The sequence below is a fragment of the Fusarium pseudograminearum genome, chromosome 4 (assembly GCF_000303195.2).
Source record: "Fusarium pseudograminearum CS3096 chromosome 4, whole genome shotgun sequence".
Taxonomy (NCBI): Eukaryota; Fungi; Ascomycota; class Sordariomycetes; order Hypocreales; family Nectriaceae; genus Fusarium; species Fusarium pseudograminearum.
Genome location: NC_031954.1, coordinates 1068246 through 1090445, shown reverse-complemented (window position 1 = coordinate 1090445; position 22200 = coordinate 1068246). Strand labels below are relative to the sequence as shown.

Genomic DNA, 22200 nt, shown 5'->3' with positions numbered 1-22200 from the left:
TCAGCGCAAAACTTCACCTCCGCATGAAACCTGAGGCAATCTTCACTCGCTTGTCGTGATCTCCTCAACCACTGGGAACCCTTCAACCAAGTAGACAGTGACTCTTCCTCAACGACCAAACACAGAATGAAGGTCCTCTGTGTGGCTGAAAAGCCGTCAATCTCCAAGGCTGTAGCTACTCATCTCGCTGGAGGTCGTGTTGAAACGGTAAGAATCTCATACTCCTGACCCTGTCTGCATCATATTCTAACTCCAAACCCATAGCACAATACGAGAAACAAGTACATCAAGAACTACTCGTTCGATTTTGACTTTGGTCAGCAATTGGGCCAATGCTCTACCACTATGACTTGTGTCACTGGACATTTAACCAATGTTGACTTTACGCCTGCGAACAAGAGCTGGTACTCGCCTCCGCCAGAGTCGCTGTTCACTGCCCCAATCGTCACAACTATTAGCGACGTGAGTTATCCCATATTCACCCAACATCGGTCGTTAACGCTATTTAGGATAAAAAGACAATTGCCCAAAATCTGGAATCTCAAGCACGATATGCCCAAGTCCTAGTAATCTGGACAGATTGTGATCGTGAAGGTGAACATATCGGCAACGAGATTGTTGAAGCTGCTCGAAAGGGAAAGCCAGGCATTCGGGTATTGCGAGCAAGATTCAGCAATATTGAAAGAGCGTATGTTGTTCTTCTTCCTTTCTGGCCCAGATGGAAACTAATGATACCAGGCATGTCATATCAGCAGCCAGAAACCTGACAACCTTGGATGAGAGGCAAGTCAATGCTGTGGCTACGAGAATTGAGCTTGATCTACGGATTGGTTATGCTTTTACCCGTTTTCTCACGAATAATCTGCGAAAGCTCGGAGGGCCTTTGGAAGGGTTGACCCTTAGCTATGGTATGCCCCATGTTCAGGTCTACCTTGTATTTTTTACTGACAGTCTAGGATCCTGTCAATTTCCAACGCTTGGGTTCGTCGTTGATCGTTACTTTCGTGTCAAAAACTTCGTTCCAGAGCCCTTCTGGAGCATAAAGTTGACACACAACCGAGACGGTAAAAAGGTCGATTTCTCCTGGCTACGGAATAGGCTTTTCGACCGAATGTCTACCGTTATTCTGTACGAAAGATGTCTTGCAGCAAAAACAGCAACTGTCACAAAGGTTCAGCAGAAACCTACTCGCAAGTTCAAACCTTTACCACTTACAACTGTTGAACTACAAAAGGCTGCAACAAGACTACTACATATGAGTGGACAACAGGCCATGACTATTGCCGAAGGACTCTACAACAAAGGATTTATAAGCTACCCCAGAACCGAGACTGATCGCTTTGATCGCGGGATGAATCTCCGAGCTCTGGTTGATAAGCATACAAACGATCAGAGATGGGGTCCATTTGCACAGAACCTCGTCAATGGTGCCTTTCAACAACCAAGAGAAGGAAGAAACGATGATAAAGCCCATCCTCCTATCCACCCTATCACGTATGCTTCTCCTACAGTCCTAAATCGTGACGAGGGCCGATTATACGAGTACGTTGTCCGTCGGTTTCTCGCTTGCTGCTCAGACGACGCCAAAGGCATGGCATCTGATGTCGAGGTCGAGTTTGGAGACGAGCGCTTCAATGCTCACGGCGTTATTGTTCTTGAGAGAAACTACCTCGACGTGTTTGTTTACGAAAAATGGAACAACACTGTGGAATTGCCAAGGTTTACCGAAGGAGAGCGCTTTCAACCAACAGAGGCTATGATGACGGAAGGCAAAACTTCAGCTCCAGGCTTCCTTACAGAGGCGGACCTCATCGCTCTCATGGATGCCAACGGTATAGGCACAGATGCCACCATGGCCGAGCATATCCAAAAGATTCAAGACAGAGAATACGCTGCTACAATAGGTCGATCAGGTCCAGCACCGGGAGATGACGAGGAGTCGGACACAGGCCCACCCACAAGAGGACGTGGTCGTGGCCGTGGAGGTAGAGGGAGCAGAGGTGGACGCGGGGGTGCGTCAACATCAGGAGGCCGCGGTGGGATAAAGGTATTTGTCCCTACACAGCTTGGTGTAGCTCTCATCTTGGGATTTGATCGGATGAACTTTGAGACCAGTCTCGGCAAGCCATTTCTACGGAAAGAGATGGAAATCAAGATGAAGGCTATCTGCGACGGTCGTGCAAACAAGGAAGTCGTCCTACGGGAGAGTCTCGCTCAATACAGGCTTGTATTCGACCAGTCTCAGGAGCAACTGGGTGTTCTAAGAACGGTACGTGTCTAACTGCAACACAGACCCAGTTCATCGTGTCACTAACCCTCGTCATCTAGGCTTGCCGTGAATTCGTCTTTACTTCGTGAGACTTGGGTCCCTCGGCTTTCAGGGCACATGAACCCTTAGTCGATGCCACATTCACAAGCAGTCCTCGAGGTATCTAGGTTTGAGTTGCCAACTTTGGAAGTTGACGATATGACGAAGTAACCACACCCCCATTTCGTTTGTGGGTCACGAAACTGGCGAGATCCAGCCTGACTTGGAACCTATCAGCCGGTGGATCATTCACACGTACGATCTGAATGATATGATTTGAGCATCACCGACGATGGCCTCGAAACATGGCGGCGGCATACTATATCAAACCACCCCTCATCAGTTGGGATATACTTGGCAGCGGGGTTTATGCACCTGTAACCATGTCCCAAAAAGTCGGTGGTGTAAGCATGGCAGCGATGAGACTACCAAACTCGGCAATAGGCAGACGAGGCAAGGGAGAGCTACTTTGCGTCAACCACCTGGCTGGGAACGAATGGATGAGGTCTTTCATTGCGGAGGATCCGGAGCGGAAGAGACCGGGACCGTTCACGGCACGGGAGCCACACTGGACTCAATATATCCCCGCACGACACGATATCTCGTAGACTCGGGCAAGAGCGCGGGGCAACGGGATTGATAGTCATTCCGTCTCTCTTCCGTTCTTCCTTCTTGATGCGCGGGGAAGCACCCTTCTACACGAGACGTCCACGGCGTAGCAATGTCCAACGTGGGGTTCATCAATCGACAACAGGCCACATGTACCCAAAGACAAACTCTCTTGGTTTGATAAAGCGTGTGTTCAAAGCCGTCTACTGGCCAATGCCTCCACAGCCGAAACGGACTTGCTGTTGAGCGACAATAGCATCTGGGGAAAGATGACGAAGTGACGCCGGTAATACTGTCGGCATCGAAAGTCCAATCATGAACAAGGACTTTGACAACGTGACAGTGGCACATCAAGGATAGCTCTTTGTTAGTACGCAAATGACAGGACGTCTGGCACAACCAATCAGTTTTTGCAACAGAGAAGGACGCGAATACCTTTACGAACTCAGGCTCAGTCACCTTTAACAATATCAAGGTTCCGAAAATGGCAATGATTACGTTGGATTGGCCAGGGATCGCTTGCATGAAACGAAAATAGACTTTGATAGAATTTGGAACTTCATTGCTATCTGTCTTGTTTGCCTGTGTATCTCGGCCAGGCCGGTGAGTGAATAATAATGGTGGTGTCCTGCTTTTGGAACCGATTATTAGGGTTATTCGCTTCATCGCTCACTGGGTCACAAGAGGATGACTTGATATGAAGCGATTACACCAAGGGCCAAGCCAAATATTGAACTGTATGAGCAACTCGTCAAAAAACGGTATAACGGGACCAAAAAGTGTGCCCATGACTTGGATACGGCTTTATATCCACACACCCCCATCGCGATACAGAACACGGGATGCCACTGTTGGGAGACGGGAGGCTTGAGTTCATCGGGTGTGTGCCTCTGCATGCTTCTAGCCCTACACACTCGCGAATAAAGGGTTTGGACACGCAGGTACGCACATAATCATTTTTCGAGAATTTGATTCCATTCCTTGTTCTCAGGTCTCCTTTCTAAAGAGCCAAGGGCTCGCTAACAACAGCCGGACGAAATTAGGGCATGATGCTGGAGATTGGGCCGTTACTGGCGGATCAGAAGCTGGCCATGACTCTGATATTCCCAGTCAAGGAGGGACCCCTTACCCCTGTCGATGAAAGCGAAATGGGTCCGCTGATTTCTGGGTAAGGAGTCAAAGAAAGCCATACAAAGAACGTGCCTGGACATAAAGATTTGCATGATTTCACGGCTAGCTCATAGTTGAATGTGCCTGCATTATTCTTGCATGAGACGGATGAATGCATGTATTATAAACGATCCGCGTTGGTTCCATGGATGTCCTTGAGCTGCATGTCATGACGACCACGTTTATGAGCAAGAAGCCGGATACCATGACGACTACGACTTTGTTTCTGAGTAGAGTCATCATTTTTGATGAATCAACCATTAATTTCACAGGTTTCTGCTACGGTAGCACGACTCTCCTTTTATGTTTGCGATGAGTGGATGGAATGCTGGTCATTTTCATCTGGTTAAGGTTGTTGAATCGCCAACAGCCGCGCATTAGACTCCAACAACCTTACCCCAATCTCCTGGGCCACGGGGCTCAAGGTGTTGGCCCAACGAGAACACGGTGCTGAGTATCTTGAGCGCTAAAAGTGACACCGGGACAGTGACAGAGAGAGGCGACTAACTGGGTAATTAATCCCCAGACTCTCTGAAAATTGGAGACTCGGACAAGAGATCAGAGCCAGCCATCGCTGACACGAGCTCTGTCGCTGGACTGCTTCAAGTTGAAGCACAGTACTGTACTGCACTGTAGGATGACGATCGATACTGGTGCCGTGTTAGTTGGACGCGCCGTCCCGGATCTTTGGAGGGCCTAAATGCCCCGACTCCCTCCGCGACAAGTGTCGAGGCTCCATTGACATTTCAAGCTGCTGCACATGATGGACTAACTGGCAGATCGCGGTGTGGCTTTTTCGCTCTTGTGTACAGTACACCGTAACCGTCTGGCATCAGGAACTAGAGCACAAGACTGGACCCGGGCCCGGACCCTGGGCTGTCTTTGATCAGAGATGTTGAGTTTTCGTCCGCTATTATTGCTAGCTGATGGAGTAATAGAAAGAATACCGTCTTTTGTCAAGGGGAAGTAATAGTAAAGCCGACACTTGAAAGGCATGCTAATGTACAGCAGCCTGACAACTGGTAAAGGACCACCCGCGGAACTCTGGAAAGCGAGGCGCCCGAGCCATATCGCGAACACTGCGCTGAGCCATGCTGGAGCCTGCTGGGGTGTCAAACGGCAGTCCCATCTCGTTTGACCTTGTCCGGCTCGCTTCCCCGTTTACCGCTATGGCCCGGATCCTCTCGTCTCCCTAGACTACCAGCTTCTTGAGAATTGGAATCAAAATGAGGACAACACAAAAACAATTTCAACCAGGGCCAGCAAAAACAAAGATGAGAGACAAGGGCCACTTTTAATTATTAACAACTAGCATGGAAGAAAGAAAAGAAGTGCGGTGGAATTTGAAAGAATGCGTCCATAGCATGGATGCTCGTGCGCTACAGATTTGGTAGGGAGGTATTGGAAGTAAGTTTGTTAGGTTCTAGGGTTCTTTGGTATGAAATGGTTGTCTCAAATGCAGTAGAAACAAGTTATCGCTCACGGCAGACAGTATCAATCAAGGTATCATTCCCCTATCAACCTTATCAGCGCTGGCTGAACAGCCACAGTTTGCACTCCAGCGAAACATGGGGGTGACACCCAGTAATTGACGCCTGGCCCGTTTTGGGCTGAAGTTGGTGGTGTTTTGGCAGGCGTGTTTGTAGTAACCCTGGAAGTAAGTCTGTTGATAGTGCCAAATTTGCACCCGGCATCCTTCCATCACACTCCCAGACTCCCACCCGATCAGACTGTTCACTGCTTACAACATTCGCCCCCCTGGTATTCTGCGCTTAGCACACGCACACGCACATGAACAAGCACCGCCCTACAACAGGTGCGTGCGTGAGTAGGTAGGTCCAGGTGCTGGCTCTTTGGCGATACAATACCATACCGCCAATACAAGTGCAAGTGCAAGTCCAGCCTAGTACTGTACGTACCCTTACCTGGCTGGCTGGGTTGGCTACGACTCACACCTCTCACACGGTTTGGGTTGGGTTCACCTGCCCTTGGCTTGTTGTAAGTTGGTGGTCATATATCCTTCCAGGTTTCCCTCCTGTCCGATTCCCTTTCCTCCCCAAACACCAACAACAACACCAAAGGAACATCAAGATTCGTATCAGAGTCTCTTGTCACAGTCCAGATCATCGCGCCAGCTCTGCCCAGGCCTGCCATACTATCGCCATATTTGTGCCAGCAACTTGTATTGCCAGCCCTCCTTACATCCGGCTTCTGAATAGGTACGTACCGCACACAGCTGATGCAGCGCGACACCCTGTTGTGACTCAACCCATGATCACTCTGTTCGTGGCCATCACCTCTTTCTTCGCCCATCAAGCACGGAGTGGCGAGCCTCGCGTCGCAAAACACAAACCATTCTCGAGATCAAAGTCGCTAACCATATTTCCTCTGCAGACTTGTTCGTTCAGAAGCGCATACCAATAAGACCGACATCGGTAATCATGGCTACCATGGCAGCGGCTGCTCGTGATATCTCCCAGGCCTCCTTGAGCCGAGACAACTTAGCTGTTGTAGCGGCCCGAGGCGTCCCTGCGACTGTGACACGCTCTCAACAACCCCTCCCTACTCCCCCCAACTCCATCTCTCCCAACCTGCCGCCTCACGGGCTGAAGGCGCAGCTCCAGAAGGCCAAGCTTGAGCCTATCGACTCAGACCTGGACCTTCACGAGCCTTCGGATCGACGACGATCGATCTCGCCAGCCCTCGAGGCCTCGGGTGCCATCACTGGCTCTCTCCTCGCCAAATACCACTTGCCAGAGATCCTGCTCAGTCATGGTCCCTTGGCTATCCGACACATTATGGGGTACCTAACCACTTCGGTACCCGGATTCTCGGGAATCCCTCCAACAAAGGCGCGGAGACTAGTCGTGGGAGCTTTGGAAGGTCGAGGAGGAGAAGGCGGTGGACTGGACGGGGAGGTGGAATTTGAAAAGGTGGGATGGGGCCGCTGGGATGCTCGTAAGCGAGGGGAGCCATCTCGACACCGACAAGGTACTCCTCCATCGTCTTATGGGGCGGGAATTCCCATCACCAAGAATGGCGGTCGAGGTCAAGGCCGCTACCGACAAAGCACTGCATCGAGCAATGGGGATTCGGTTCAGTTTTCCCACGAAGACCACGAAATTTACATGATGGAGCACGAGGCCGACAAGATGTCCATGGATGGATCCGGATCCGCTTCGTGCTCTGAGGCTCCTGATGACGATGTCGTCATGAACGACGACCCTGAGGATGCGACAGATGATGAGGATTGGGCCACCGTGGGAGCTGCTGCTCTCCGAGCTGAATCCTACCCCAACCCGGCAGCGGCTCAGGTTGAGCAAGGCTTCCGATCCTCTTCGGCGTATACGCCAGGTGCGCTTCGTTCGTTCTCCGCCAGCTCTGGCATGGTGCGCACACCGCAAACCTTCAACATCGACTTGTCCACAGCGTTTGCGGGTCCTTCTGGCGCACAGGAGCGCGAGGCTGTCGAGGCTCTTCTGCAGCTCGGCGCTGTATAATATTTTTCTGCATGAACGGCGTTTATTTGTGCTTTCAACATTTCTGAAGGCAATCGTTTTGGGGCTGGTTGGCTCAAGGGGAGGTCGTGTCGGCCCACATCCCTGACCGAGGCGGCGACCTCTGGATCATTATTTCTCTCACGATGACACGGCTTTCACGTTTTTGTTCGGGCTTGTACTCTTTCTTAATATGGGCTCGGTTTTTTCGGCGTCTTGGGCACTCGACGGTATCTGGTCCACAAGACATATTGTCGTCGTCGACTGCGAAAGGTCAGCAGGCGGGCAACACTCTCGATATACACGAACCGAAACTATTCGGATGTGTCTATCACTGGAGTTCTTCAATACTCGGGTTTATTTCTTTTTATTGAGGGGACACAAGTTGTCGGGGCGTTGCCTTTTGTCACTTGAAATTCCTGTCGCTCCACGGGGGCTTTTCGATTCTAGCCCCAAGGCGCATACTTATGCCGGGAGCTTTGGTTCCTGAGCGACACGACAACACCCTTGATGGGGAGGGCTGGTCTCCGATGTTGAGTCGTCTCCTTGGGGTATTTGTTTTTTTACAATACCCAGTCAGCCCAAGTTTTTGGCTTTTGCAACACACACATAACCGGATCTTACCGCTTCAACAGGAGGATCTTGACGACCACTATTATTATACCATTTGTTATGGGTAGTTGCAGCCAGTATTTTTGGGCCTCGTTTTGCAACCTTCTCGATTCTTTGTTTAATCAAACTTTTTTCATGGGCATTTGAGGCGGGGAGGGTACGCATCAACATCAGATAGAGAGGAGGAATGGAAAGGGTCGAGGACAGGTCATCTTGGATGGACCCTTAGCACCTGAATGGGATATGAATATCATGCTTGGAACTGATTGGGCTCGAACACTATATGCTCGCCCTCGTCTTTTGTTTGCCGAGGGCACAAAACAAAGACTGAAAAAAGGAGTAAAATCATATTGGTCAGCGAGGGATTTACATAGCTTCCTGGTCATTAGTACACACAAAGCTTTGCGAGCTTTGCCAATGGAATCTTGAATCTTTTCTGTCCACACGAATGTTAAAACAATATTAATGATGTGAATGTCGTGAAGAATGAGGGAGGCTGGTCGGAGTGATTCGGTTCGGTTGAGAATGCTGCATGAGTCTCAAAATCGGTTGGGAAGTGTTTTTGTTGGTGTTGAGAGAAACGGGAAGTGAAACAAGCATTCGATGATGCCATGAAAAGACAATGGAGGGGGTTCCGATTGGAAACGATAGTAAGAGTCCCAAGGTATACACCAGTGGTGTTTCATTTTTGCACAGCTTGAAGTAAACCGAATTTGAACTGACAGAGTTTGCATTCGAATTAAGTAATTGAGGAGAAGTGAAGTCATCCGATCGTCATCACGTGATATTCATCATGCTGGATATGCTGCTTGATCTTATCAGCTGTATCAATAATTTTCATGTTCTTACTTGTTCTGATTATCTTTGTGGCTCGTTTACTTAAAACTCCCATGCTGTTATGATGTGTCTTTTTGTGTCTATGGCACCATGGGCTGGTCACAGAATCCATACAGGAAGACCACGGTTTATATAGATCGAGGTGAACGAATAGCCTCGGAACGCAATGGTTCATAAGAGCACATAGTAAATGGGGTCGTGAAATTGAGTTGAAACAACCTTTCAGGTGGTTCTGAGAACGTTACGGATTGCGAGCTGTTGACGGCGGAGAGCTGAAGAGTGTTTTGTACCCTACAGCGTGAGCGAGTATCTTGAAGCTCCGAGCTTTGGTATCAGGGGACAAGTCGCCCTGCATACAGCAGTGGCTCATCGATTCCAGAACCCGGGGGGGTACATTCCAATGTCAAAACAACTCTATGCATCTTTGGCAAGGATTAGTGCAGCTTATCAGAAGCTATGAAAACTTCTCAACTGGGATCTAACGTTCTCAATATCTGGTCCGTTCTCGTTTATTTCTTCAGAAGCTATTCACTCTTTCATAGATCGCTTGATCACACTGACGAAATAGTACATGTGCCTCATCAAATGCATCTGATACCTGCTTCGACATGCCGTGATCCTTACCTTGAGAACCGTAAGGGAAAGTCTTCTCTTAACAAAACCCAACTTTGCATATACGGATATGTTGACAGATAGTCAACGGGAAGACGGTAAAGGCTGCCAATTACTCTCTCAATCAGCGCTCCATTCACCAGTCGGATTCGTTTCCATCGATCGTAAAGCAAGGGAATGCCATCATGCCAAGACGACAAGCATTGACAATAGTCGCTGTTCTCCAAGTTCCCGCGGGCCCCAATCGTACGAGGACTTGGCCATCAAAGCTCGGCGGTCTTGGCTGCAAAGCTTGAGAGCCATAGACATTGCCCACAAGACCCAGACAAGAAACAATATTACCGTAAGAAGAACTCTGGGCATAGCTCCTCTGCCATCACAAGACAAGCAATGTTTGGCCTTGCACTGCCACGCTTGTCGTCATCTCCAAGACCTTGGCGTAGAGACGAGTGGAGTTCTTGGCTTGCTGGGCGGTTGCTTGGCTTTGCTTGGCTGGAAGGTATAGTATCATGGTTCTTGGCCTGGGGTAGAGGATCAACAGGGAGAAGGAGGTGTTGCGGAGGGGAAAGGGAGGGATATTGATAATGGATGTTTGCTTGGCTGGTGTGTTGAGCGGTTATCTGATAGTGTGATATCCGTACAGCCGATGTTGATGTCGGGTGGTTCCATAGAAGGCAACTCAGTGCGCTTGCCTTGCCTGTATGATGATGATTGAAGAATAAAACCGGTAAATGTCCGAGGCTGCATGATATTCTCTGGGCATTATGCCGCGCTGCACGGCCTGGCAGAACGGTAGCAATCATCAGTTGCAAGGCCCATTGCGGCAACGATACATAGTTTGGGGTCCTCGGCGTGCATGTCTTTCTCGGCGCGTCGAGCATAGACAAGAGGCCATCTTGGAAGATAGACAAGGATACATGGGGCCAGTATCAAGTGTTTGTAGCTTGCCCAGCATATATGCTTCAATGCTGTGTCTTGACTGGACGATATTCGAGGTGTCGGATAATAACAGTCACATTTGATACTGTATCTTGTTGAACGCGCGTGTAAATATGGGGTATATTATCAATGATAACTGTCAGGAAAGTAGTGATCCGCGTGCAGGTCAGATGCTCATCTCACGGTGAGGTGAATATGTGTCGCATTAATTAATTAATTTTTATTAACAGTTATATTCCAGTAGTGTTTTGAAGGAGTTGGTGAGGTCACACGTTGCTAGTAAAGTTTATCTTTGATGGTTGCACTTGCACTGTAGGTAGAGTTTGGGCAAAAGAAGCATAATTGAAATAAGGAATTCATTAACAAGGGGAAAACGTGGGCTTGGCTCTTTTTCCTGATGCTTGGCAGGCCAAGAAAAACAAGAAGGCATTGGAGCCTTGGCTGATGGAGTTTTCGGAGACGCCAAGTCTTCTTGGCAGGCTTGATTAAGATTGGGGCAAAGGAAAAGTCTGGGCGAGAAAAGAGCCAAGAGCAAATGAAAGAAGGTGACGAGTCTTTTTGCGGAGAAGAGAAAAATGCACGGAGAAGGAAGGGAAAGCTTGAGTTGTGTGGGTGCCCGGCTTGGCTTAACGTCACTAGCGGTCCGGGTATTGATTTGGGGGGGGTTGATTGGTTATTTCGTTTGTACGGCGCTGAAATGACAGTGCAGTCAACAGTCAACAGCCAGAACAGTTGACTAATAACGTTTCCAACTCCTTATTCACGGCCTTTACAGGGCGGCCAGTCAGTTGCTTAAATTAAACTTGCGTGCTTAATCTGGTCTCGGCATCGGCCAAGCCACGGAAAGTAAAAAGCAACTCCCAAACTGACAATCAATAACCTGGAAATAAACAAAACCTGACCTATTCCGGCGGAAATGATCACCACTTTTGTTAGTTGACTTGGTACCTTGCGAATACTCTGTATTAGTCGTACAGTATATCTCAATAGGCCTGCCTACGGGGCTAAACAGTTCCCCGAAAGATCCGAAACCTTTTCTCTGTCCCATTGTTTGTTATCAATCACTCATTTATCTACAATCAGCCACTTGCTGCATGCAGCAGAACTGATTGTTGTTGATGCGCATTAGACATTAGACCTTCCTGACCCCCCTTGAAACCGAAAACCCCCGTCTGATATTTCTTGCAGTAAAATCAAGTAATGTGAGGTGACCGGAAAGGGTGTCAGGTCAGAGCCGAAGTGCCCCCATGGCTCAGGTGATGAGCGACAAAACACTTGACGCAGTAGGTGGCCAGCTTGTGTGAGGCCCAATACAACAGAGACCAATAGAAACGACGCGATGAGGGGCAGTGCCCAGACTGCCAAGACTTGGCGGTCTTGGCATCGTTCCCTCCGCTGTAAACATGGAGTATACCGGCCTGCAAGTACCTGCAGCCTCTCACTAGCACCACCTAGAATCGCGTACCTTCCCGCAACAGATACCTCACTATTCTCGCCAAGACTGCCAAGACTGCCAAGACTTTCCGCTCGTTCTCACCCTCTTGCCCAGTCTTTTGCGTAAATGTAAAGGGAGCGCATTCCCCCCGTACCTCTTTTATCAAAGTGAATTCTTTTTTGAACATCTCTTGTCTCATTCAAACCATATCCATTCACCTCTTTATCAATCACCTTCAGTCTTGCTTCCTTCCTAGCAAGTTTAGTTGATTTGTCCCCAGACCAGACCAGCCCTGTCTTGTCGTACCTGCCTGACTAGTCTCAGCCAGCCAGTCATTCTAACTCGCCACCGGGCATAAGCGCTCCTGGCTTGACCAGATATCACATATTCCCGCCCATCATGTCTCCTCCAGTTCCTGAGCAGAAGCCTCAGCTTCAACAATCACAACAGCAACAACAGACTCCGCCAGGAGAATCAGCATCTGGCAGTGCTAGCAACGACTCCAAGTCTGTGACACCTGCACCCAGCTCTTCCTCCAACACTTCCCAAAGCAGCGGTGCTGCATCAACATCGAACGATGACAACCTTATCTGCCGATGGAACGCCTGTAACCAAAAGTTCCCGGCTCCCGAGGCTCTCTATGTAAGCAATTGTGACCGGAAGAGAGAAAGATCCGAAACTAACCTCTTACAGGAGCACATCTGTGAGCGCCATGTTGGTCGCAAGAGCACAAACAACCTTAACTTGACTTGCCAATGGAACTCATGCCGGACTACCACTGTCAAGCGTGATCACATCACCTCTCACATCCGTGTTCATGTTCCCCTGAAGCCTCACAAGTGTGAGTTCTGTGGCAAGTCTTTCAAGCGTCCCCAGGACTTGAAGAAGCATGTCAAGGTAAGAAAACTCATATCATCCAGCGTGTAATTTCCCATCAAACTCACACGAAACAGACACATGCCGATGACTCTGTGCTCGTCCGATCAAACCAGGATCCCCAGGGCGGACTCAACTACAGGCCACAGCCTCCCAAGGGTATGTCTCTACAAGATTCAAGTCCACGGCTGTGGGCATCCGGATATTCTTCTCTCGAGGCTAATTCGCCTCCAGGACCTTCCAGCTACTATGACCACACTGGCCAGATGCGAACTAACCCAGCTGCCTTTGGACACCACCAGGCCCATCCCAGCGGTGGCTACTATGCTCCTCAGCCCTCTACCAACTATGGTCTCTACTTCAACCAACCGGCCATCAACAACGCCCGTACCGAGCACCTTGGCTATGCCGCTGCCGCCGGCGGTGGTTATGATCGTAAGCGCACCTACGATATGGTTGATGATTTCTTCGGCAGCGCCAAGCGCCGCCAGATTGACCCTTCGTCCTATGCCCAGATTGGCCGCTCGTTGATGCCCCTTCACGGCAACCTGTCCGTCCCCAACGGCCCTATGGCTGCTACTGAGCAGTACATGCCCCAGCATGCCCCAGCTCCTGTTCACGCCGGTCCATCGCCTGGCCAGAACCCCTTGGCCCAGCAATATTACCTGCCTATGCCCAGCGCTCGCACCCAGAAGGACCTCATCCACATCGATAACATCCTCGGCCAAATGCAAGACACAATCTACGAGAATGCCAACCATGCCACTGCTGGCGTCCACATCCACCACTCTGAAGGCGGCTACAACGGTTATCGCAACACTCCTTCGCCCCCTACTACACACCGATCCCCCACTGGCATGCACGTCGCGACCGACGGTTACCATCCCGTGTCTGCGGCTAGCATGGCTTCTCCTCTTACTGCCATCTCTTCTACTGGCACTCCTGCTGTTACACCGCCCTCCAGCTCCATGTCTTACACTTCCGGCCACTCACCAAGCCCATCATCCTCAGCTATGTCTCCTGACTCCAGACACGGCTCAACAGCTTCCGTCATGTACCCTACTCTCCCCACAAGTCTTCCTGCTGTTAGCCAGGGCTTCGGCCACTCTGCCACAACTACTCTGGGCCCCAGCTTCGATGGCAGTGAGCGTCGTCGCTACTCTGGAGGTATGCTCCAGCGGGCTCGTGGTCCTCTGCCCCTGCCTCGCGAGGACACGAGCGGTGCCACTACTCCCAAGGCTAGCGAGTCTGCTCTTTCTGTTGGCTCTCCCTCTTCAGAGTCTGATGTCAGCGATGCTACACGTGAACGCGAGGAGCAGTACGACCGCTGGCTCGAGAACATGCGCGTCATCGAGACTCTCCGTGAGTACGTCCGCGGCCGTCTTGAGCGCAAGGAGTTTATGGATGAGAATGAGTCCCGACGACCAAGCCACGCTGACGCTATGGACGTCGATCCCAAGAGCCCCCAGCCTCAAAGCCGAGATCTGGGTACCCCTCGTGAGGGATCATCTTTGTACCCCATTCTTCGCATGCCTGGCTCTTAGATTTTCCGTCTATTCAGCTGCTTGCTTCTTGTGTGTACTATATTCATCCTTCGTTGCCTGTCGTATCGGGGCGATGCAGCGTATCGTGTTTTTACGTCCTCTCATGTCGGTATAATGCTTTAACCAAGACGTTTCTTGAATATCAAGCACTGGTTTATTCTTGTCTGGTCAGAGAACAGGTTCAATTTCATGACCAATGTTTCAAAGGCTTGTTTTTCTTTTTATCACGGCTTATACTTCTCTTGCCGGCTGTCGCCGGACACACTCTTGTTGTCAATCTTTGACGGATTATGAAATATAGGGAAAAGGTGGTCAGTGTTTGAGTTACGATAGCTAGGGTTTCAGTTATCCACAAGGCACAAATTCAAAAGTTATTGAATCATATTTTCGTGTTCCCGTAAACAAACTGACTGGTGCATCTTGACTATAACCTTATTGATGTCATATCTAGCTACTTAATGTGAAACACTGTCAAAATATGCGCCTGTTCGATTTGTGAACGCCATGGCCATGCACCGCTTGTCATACGAGTAGTTGAAGAACATGGCGCAGTGTGCCTGCATGCATAGCCACGGCACATATGCGTTCCTAGACCAAATACACAAGACTAATGAATAAGTTTTCTCCGAACGACAGTCCCGTTCGTTCCAGCACCAGAAGATCGCCGCATCCACCGTCCTGTGCTCCCTGAGGCTGAAGCTGAAGCAGCGATCTCTAGATTCCTTGTCACAGCATGTAGCTAACTTGAAAGCAGGGGCATGCGCTGCCGATCTTTGTCAAGACCGCCCGCTGAGGAAACAAGATGACATTAGGAAATTCCAGGCTCTACTTCTTATCGATGATGCGTAGCAGTTTCTTGTTTATGGCCGTATTGCATAATATATGTTTGTATTTTGCCTGTCATGTTTTGCTTATGGTGTTTTAGCCTATCTCGTGATGTCGCTTGTTTCATGGATGTGGTTGGAGTTGAGGTCGGTGGGAAAAGGAGTTACAACAATGCCATCTCGTTTACGCGGCCCGTCGGAACTCTGTCCTGACCGTTGAACCGATTGGAAATTACATCCTTCGCCAATGTAACGGTATATCGAAGCTTAAACTGCACTACAGCCTGAAGACAACCGGCACATCGACTTTTTCCATCAATGTTTTCTTGTCATCAGCGACTAGACTAGTTAGACCCCAGAGTGTATTATATGAAACGATCTAGGTGAACATAAATGATGGGGGGAAATCAGCGCACAGGGCTCTTTTGAGTTTACTAAAGAAAGAACCAAAAGTCTCATGTAGATGATGGGCTCAGTTGACTTTGGCTGTGGTCCTTCACTTTTGGAGTAAATAAAAGCTTTGGCGTTGAGGATTAAGAGAAACTTAGTTTCACTAGACGGCTGACCCTCCCAATCCTGCAATCTGCCAAGAGCGCTTTGATATCATCGAGTAGGGCACACAACAGCCTGTTCTGTGCCGTTTGGATGTTTTCTCAGAGGGAGGATTCAGGATTCGACTGGGTTTATTGCGATTGTCAGACATGCAGTTTCCCGAAGTAAATTGATCACCGACCAGGGAAGGGACGGGACCGTTTCATCAGCCCGTCACGGTTGCCCAGTTTTTGGCTTTTGCTCGTTGCGAAGGTACGGATACCTCCGTGAAGTACTTAAAGAACCTTATTGCTCGTCTAGTAGGAGAGGGTAATTTCTTTATATCACTGTCCTATCCTGTCCTGTCCTGTCCTGTCCTGTCCTGTCCTACTTGTTCTCCTAAGTTTCTTGGTGATTCACTAGCAAACAAAGACCATTGTTCACGCACACGCTTCATTTACACTGCCTCATATACTCTCTCTCTTTCTCAGTCCCACTCTCAGCATAAACGACTCTCTACCTCAAGAGTATTCTTTCACCAGAAAAACCTCCACCGATCAACTCTTCATCATGCGCTTCTTTACTGCCGCCGCTCTCCTCCTCAGCAGTGTCGCACTCGCAGCGCCTGCTCAAGAACAAACAAAAGACTGCTGCTGCTGCGACATCTCCCAACCCGCCATCGTCTGCGAAAAGAATGTCAAGCCCGAAGACTGCATCTGCGCCGCTGTCATGTGCCCGGTCAACGCTCCCACCTACTGGCCTGCCACCGCTACCGCAACCGCAACCGTCACTTCTACGCCAACTCCCACAGCCACCGTCGTCAAGCGACAGGAAGACAAGAAGCCCGCCACGACTGATCCTGCCAAACCGCCCTGCTGTTGCTGTAGCGTGGCTGACCAAGCTATCGTCTGCGAAGTGCGTCCTGAGGGTGCTGATAACACATGCGTGTGTCCTAAGGTCATGTGCCCTGTTGGTGCGCCGACTCTAACGAAGAACGTGGGTGCGCAGAAGACTGGAAACTAGATTATACCCAAGTCATTGAAATGGGGAGACTTCGACGGGATTGTTATAGTTGCGCTTTGACAGCTTGCAACGTTTGCTATTAGTCTTTACTTATTGGTGTAATGTTTGAGGACTTGTTTTATAGGTGGGATAGCAGAGCATGATTTCTGAGGCGACGGGAATGGACAAAGTATAAGCGTCCTTAAAAGGTCTTAAAAGATAAAATGACAATCGGTTAATAACAATCATGTTCCTTTGCTTGGTGTACAAAAGAAGTACCATTTGGTGCAGTGAGTGTTGAACAGGCCAGGTCGACAACATCGTCACGCCCTGTGTTACATCGACAGCGAACACGGAAATTGTTTCAAGTCTAAAAAGGCATTAGCTTGATGTGCCTCCAGGAAGTAAGTTTGAAGACTTACTTTTGTATGTTTCTATTCCAAGACGACCGGGCTCGAAGATCCCCCGCAAACAAGACGACCAATGAAAAAGCTCACTCGTTGAAACACTCGATGGAAAAGGCAACCCTACGAATGTAACGATGTCGCATTACTACCCATACGGCTAAAGCCAAGCCAACCTCCCTTGAAACGTCAGCGTGCCTGGCCTAAAGCGTAGCCATATTTCAGTCACTAGTTGTATCAGGTGTTCGTCAAAGCATGATGGTAGGATAAGAAATTATACACTATGGACTATCAACTAGACTAGTTAGAGATAGATATAGATATAGATATAGATGGTTGCTACTCCAAGGTGCGCCATGCGTAATGTCCCAAGGCCCAACCCCCATAGAATAGATATAAGAATTGCTAAATGTAGTGTTTTGCTTTGGCCCATGCTATCCATCAACTGCCAGAGTGATCCAAGGCCTCTCCTCGGGGTGCACTACCACCCCTCTCCAATTCTTTTTCAATAACTGATTAAGCCCTTCTATCGGACCTTGGACCATAGTAGCGTTGTAGTAGTTGTGCGAGTCGGCTAAAGGGAAATCGAGATATGCAAAAGTATGATGGGGGAGGGATGGCCACTGATGGGTAGCAATGCGAAAAATTAGACCGCAGCGTAAACGGGTATATAGTAACGGGTCATGAAAATTGCCGTGACTCTCCGGTTGCTGAATGGCAAGGTCGAGCCATGAAAGGCGGGTTAATTCGCTAGTTTTTGTGTGGGGAATGTTCCCAAAAAGAAGAATCGTATTCAAAGCTTTGTCGTGACAAAGTCGTCCAGACGGGTCGAAAAAGCATCGCCGGCGACGGTTGGAAAGAAGAGAAGCAACAAGTGGGAGGCATCTCTTTATTGGAATTGAGTACGGTCCTTCTCCTTAAGACCGCCGATCTGATCCATGTCGATCGAGTAGAACTGACCCTTGGCCTCCTTCTCGTAGGCAGGGAGCTGCTCGTCGTTCATGGGCTCCAGACCGACAGCGGAGTTGTCACCGACACGAACAACCAGCACTCGGCCGTTCTGCTGTCGGCCTTGCTCATCCTGCTCATCAGGGAAGGTGATGTGGATCTCTGGGACGTTGTCGGGAGAGTAAGGAGGAGAGTTGGGGTTGGCAAGCATGGGGCGACCGTCTTGGTTGATCACGAAAACGCTGGAGCGGCCGTTGTGCGTTGTCTCGATGGTAAGGCCGCGGTGGTTGGGAAAGCGCTTGGTGTCGCTATCGTAGTAAGAAGGCAGGCCGTCCTCTTCGGACTTGATGGCAGCAGCCTGCTTCTGAAGACGAGCGCGGCGGAAGAGGAACAGGATGGCGACCAGAATAAGACCGAGAAAGACAAGGCCGAGAAGGCCAAGCATCAGGTTGATCATGCTGTCGTCTGAGCCATTTGAATCCGCAGGCATGTCGGATCGGGTAACGAGGTTGAGAATTGAAGGCATCGTGAATAGAGTTTAAGTTTTAATGTTATGTGGGTACAGCAGCGAGTGTTCTGAGTTGGTGACAACGATGAATGCTCCGTGTACTGAGAGAACGAATGCAAGGCCGATTACGTCTATACATGACAATGTTAGCGAACCATTTCATGGCAAAAGAGCCACCTTCACCGGCGAGAGCGATTGAGTCCTGCTGTGGCGGTCGTCAAGTCCATCTGCAACGCAGCCTCCAATATTGTAGCCAACCGCCATTCCATACAATGGCCGGAAGAGCCCATCGAGGGTTGATGGTCGACATTTGGCCAATTCGAAGGCACGGCGATCCCACCAATTCAATGCATGCCATATGCCATGACGTGCTGCAGAAACGGACGGACCAAACAAACAGAAACTCGAGAAATCAAGGTGGCCGGTGGAGGGTCAGATGGGATAGAAAAACGTACGCCAGGGAAAAGATATCGCCAATAGTTCGTTTGGTGAATACCTGGCGGATATCGTAAACCAAGGTGGCTGGTGAATAGCCTAGATAGTGGGTATAACGAAGGGATAGAGGGGGGTTGGAAAGACCGGACGGATATCAGCTGAAAGAGTGAAGCTGAAGATCCAAGAAAGTGCTGAGAACAAGATTGTACAGTTACAAAACGATGCCGTAGACGATATTCACAATAACTGGCCCGCGAGGATTGGGGTTGGAAAAGAAAAAGAAACAAAGCGGGAGAGAGGGACGAACGGTTTTAGCTGGGGGAGAGGTGATCATTCCATGGCATCTCGACAGGGGAGCGAAATGACCGTGCCAGGGTACAGGGGCACTAGGCGCTCAAAAGACGCTGGACAGGCACTAGGACCACTGTTTCCTTGTTTGTTCCAGGGGCACAGTCGCTGCAATTGGCCGCTAATCCAACCGATGGTGGTGATGCTGGGGCACCTTTTCTGGTGAGTTTGGGTGCGTTTTTCCTTGTGAAGGCAGGAGGGTGCGGGGCCTCACCGCAGCCGGCTAGTAAGACACAGCCAATAAGACATGTCGCTAGGGTCCCGCTTACCTAGAGCTGTTCAATGTCACTCTAAACAGGAGCAGGAGATGGAAGGCAGTCAGCAGTGTTGGCTCTAGATTCTTCCTCCCCTCTCCTCTCCTCCTTGTCCGCCGACCCGTTATTCAACTTGGCTCTTCCAAAAGAGTCGGGATACTCGCTGGGATTCGCTGCACTCGACACTCACATGTCCCCTGTAGGCGCGCGCTTCATTGGTCGGGGCCGTTACTGTCATCCCCGCTTCCCCTGCCAAGCCATGGGTCGCATCTTCGACTGGACGAGAGCAGAAAACAACAAAGAACTGGCCCAACTGCAACAGAACGTTTATCGATAAAGAGTACAGTCCTGTTTGGATTGGACCGAATTTCTTTGTGCTCATCTTAAACACGCTGAAAAGGGCCTAATGTTCACACGAGTGTGGCAAAGGTAAGCAGATGGGTCTTCTCACCCACCCGAATTCGACGCCAATGCAAGGTACGAACGGTTGTCACAGAAGAAAAAGGACAAGCCTCAAAGACCAAGCACAAGCTAAGCCAACGCCACGACGCTTGCGAAGATTAAAAAGCAATTGGAGGATGAGACCCCAGATTGCCTCGAATGAAAGCGAAACGCCTCAGCCGGATGCGCGTGACGATGGTATTCAGATGTTGTGCAAATAATAATAGCCAGGAGTACCTTTGTCGTTGCTGCTTCAGAGCTCGATCTACGGATGGACACGGACATAAGCATGAAGAACACGCGTTCGATCAAGTGTGCTGATTACTAGGCCAGACGATCGCAAAGGTAAAGGTACGGTCCATGTCTTTGATTGCAGGCCTGATCCATGCTCGGTGCCAGAAAGGGCACGCAATCGGTCATTCCTTGTAATAATATTTGGTCTCCTTGGTCTCTTCTCCGGCTTCATTTAGGGTGGCCCCAATAACTGCGCTTTTTATTTACGATATTTGATACGGCCAGGAGACATATAGGCGGTGGCTCCCCTTTCTCGCGGGCTTGTCATCTTACTAGAGAGCTTTGACTGACTTTGGTCGTCGGAAGCTCGGGATTCATCGCCATGGATGCTTCATCCTGGTCCCAGTCTTTACTCTGCTCCAACAAAAACACTCAAGTAAACAAACGCATGCCCTTGATGTCAACGTCACCTCATTAATTGCCTGCTGTGTCATGGGCAAATATCCATTCTCTCAAGGGAGACGTCCGGACGAAATTTGTATTGATTCACTATATAGAGTCGAGGTATTCCTCGGTGCATTTACTCGCTACATGGCGTCTTGGTTCATGCCAGAGTCGAAGATTCATTTAATAAAAGACCAACAAGGATGGTGAGTTTGAGTCGCCTGGACAGCCTCACTACCTGACTCTGCTGGTCCATTCGCTACTCTGTACTACCTATGCGTAGGTAAGTCAAGTAAGGCTATCTGAGACTAATCCTCTCGATCCCGATGCTACCTAGGTTGCTCCTTGATGACTTGTTTCACTGGTTCATAGATCAGAGCGTGCATATATTATCATGAATCGCTTGGGAATTTCGGTGGGATAGTACGATGGGGACTGTTTGGCCGAAGGCTTAGTTCATATACTATGACCCTAATTTGGGATCTTGTCACAGACAGGCTAGATTATCTCTCTCCACCAGGTGGACAACCTCAGCCGCATTGATCCGTCGATATCTTTTGTTATTTGAAAGCCGGATCGCCTAGATAATAAAGGCTGAGATTTCAGCACGGAGGATTTCATGGATATCGTGGTTGTCACTGCCGAGGACGGCGCATTGACCTATTCACCCATCATCTAAATTCCCATAGTCTGTTGAGGGATGGTTGCTGGGTGAGATAAAGGACATAGCTGTTTAAGCTCAGTCTAGTATGTCTATTTGACGGAATGCAATATTGAGGCTATCACCGCGAACCCCAAAATCTAAAATGAAACAGTTTGGCATGACAACAAACAAAGTCATTTGTCAACCACTGACGATGGCGATGATCACATCGGATTCTCATAGTGCTTTTCTATTGTGCGGGAATAAGGTTGCGCTTATGCCCTACTTTCTATAGGGCGCCGAAGGCATATTTTGCTTGAACGTGAACCAACCACTAAATGATCACGTCGGATTCTTATCAATATCCGAACCTTGACATCAGGTCATACTGGCATTCTGGCTACAGGTGAAGTGGGTGATAGAATCACATTGAAACTCTAAATATGTGCTGGGCAGCGTAATTGTCGATACGTACACAGCATCTGGCATATGGTGAATAGGCAGATAACTTACGTGGTGATAGTAGCTAATTCCAGTTGCTCAGCTCAACTTAAAAGTCGCATCACACGACTGCTTATAGAAAACTCTCCCTTGCATCCAGTTCTTGCAATGGCTGGGAGATGCGCTGTCCTTGCATGACAACCTTTGCTTGATAGTCTATGCCCGTGATGGGAGTTTCTGGAGCCATAATAACAGCAACTCCACGATTAAAGCATATACCATCCCCCAATAAGCTTTTCTCCCG

The 22200-nt window shown here is 49.4% G+C and overlaps 5 protein-coding genes across 5 annotated transcripts, besides 2 other annotated features; 4 read left to right on the top strand and 1 right to left on the bottom strand.

The window, feature by feature from the left end:
• Nucleotides 1-126: 126 nt before the first annotated feature.
• Nucleotides 127-2812, top strand: FPSE_01529 (uncharacterized protein; the record flags this gene model as incomplete). Its single annotated transcript, XM_009254649.1, has 6 exons — nt 127-207; nt 265-462; nt 510-688; nt 739-908; nt 957-2269; nt 2753-2812. 6 exons carry the CDS (start codon nt 127-129, stop codon nt 2810-2812), a joined length of 2001 nt encoding a protein of 666 aa, XP_009252924.1.
• Nucleotides 2813-6528: 3716 nt separating this feature from the next.
• On the top strand, nt 6529-7587 carry FPSE_01530 (uncharacterized protein; the record flags this gene model as incomplete). The annotated part of the gene is made up of 1 exon (XM_009254650.1): nt 6529-7587. The coding sequence occupies one exon, from the start codon at nt 6529-6531 to the stop codon at nt 7585-7587; it is 1059 nt and encodes a 352-aa protein (XP_009252925.1).
• Nucleotides 7588-10788: 3201 nt separating this feature from the next.
• Nucleotides 10789-10811: a repeat region.
• A 1607-nt stretch (nt 10812-12418) lies between these two features.
• FPSE_01531 (uncharacterized protein) lies at nt 12419-14439 on the top strand (the record flags this gene model as incomplete). The annotated part of the gene is made up of 3 exons (XM_009254651.1): nt 12419-12661; nt 12713-12916; nt 12973-14439. The coding sequence occupies 3 exons, from the start codon at nt 12419-12421 to the stop codon at nt 14437-14439; spliced, it is 1914 nt and encodes a 637-aa protein (XP_009252926.1).
• Nucleotides 14440-16141: 1702 nt separating this feature from the next.
• Nucleotides 16142-16183: a microsatellite.
• Nucleotides 16184-16364: 181 nt separating this feature from the next.
• Nucleotides 16365-16817, top strand: FPSE_01532 (uncharacterized protein; the record flags this gene model as incomplete). The annotated part of the gene is made up of 1 exon (XM_009254652.1): nt 16365-16817. The coding sequence occupies one exon, from the start codon at nt 16365-16367 to the stop codon at nt 16815-16817; it is 453 nt and encodes a 150-aa protein (XP_009252927.1).
• Nucleotides 16818-18089: 1272 nt separating this feature from the next.
• FPSE_01533 (uncharacterized protein) lies at nt 18090-18674 on the bottom strand (the record flags this gene model as incomplete). The annotated part of the gene is made up of 1 exon (XM_009254653.1): nt 18090-18674. The coding sequence occupies one exon, from the start codon at nt 18672-18674 to the stop codon at nt 18090-18092; it is 585 nt and encodes a 194-aa protein (XP_009252928.1).
• Between the last annotated feature and the right edge of the window lie 3526 nt (nt 18675-22200).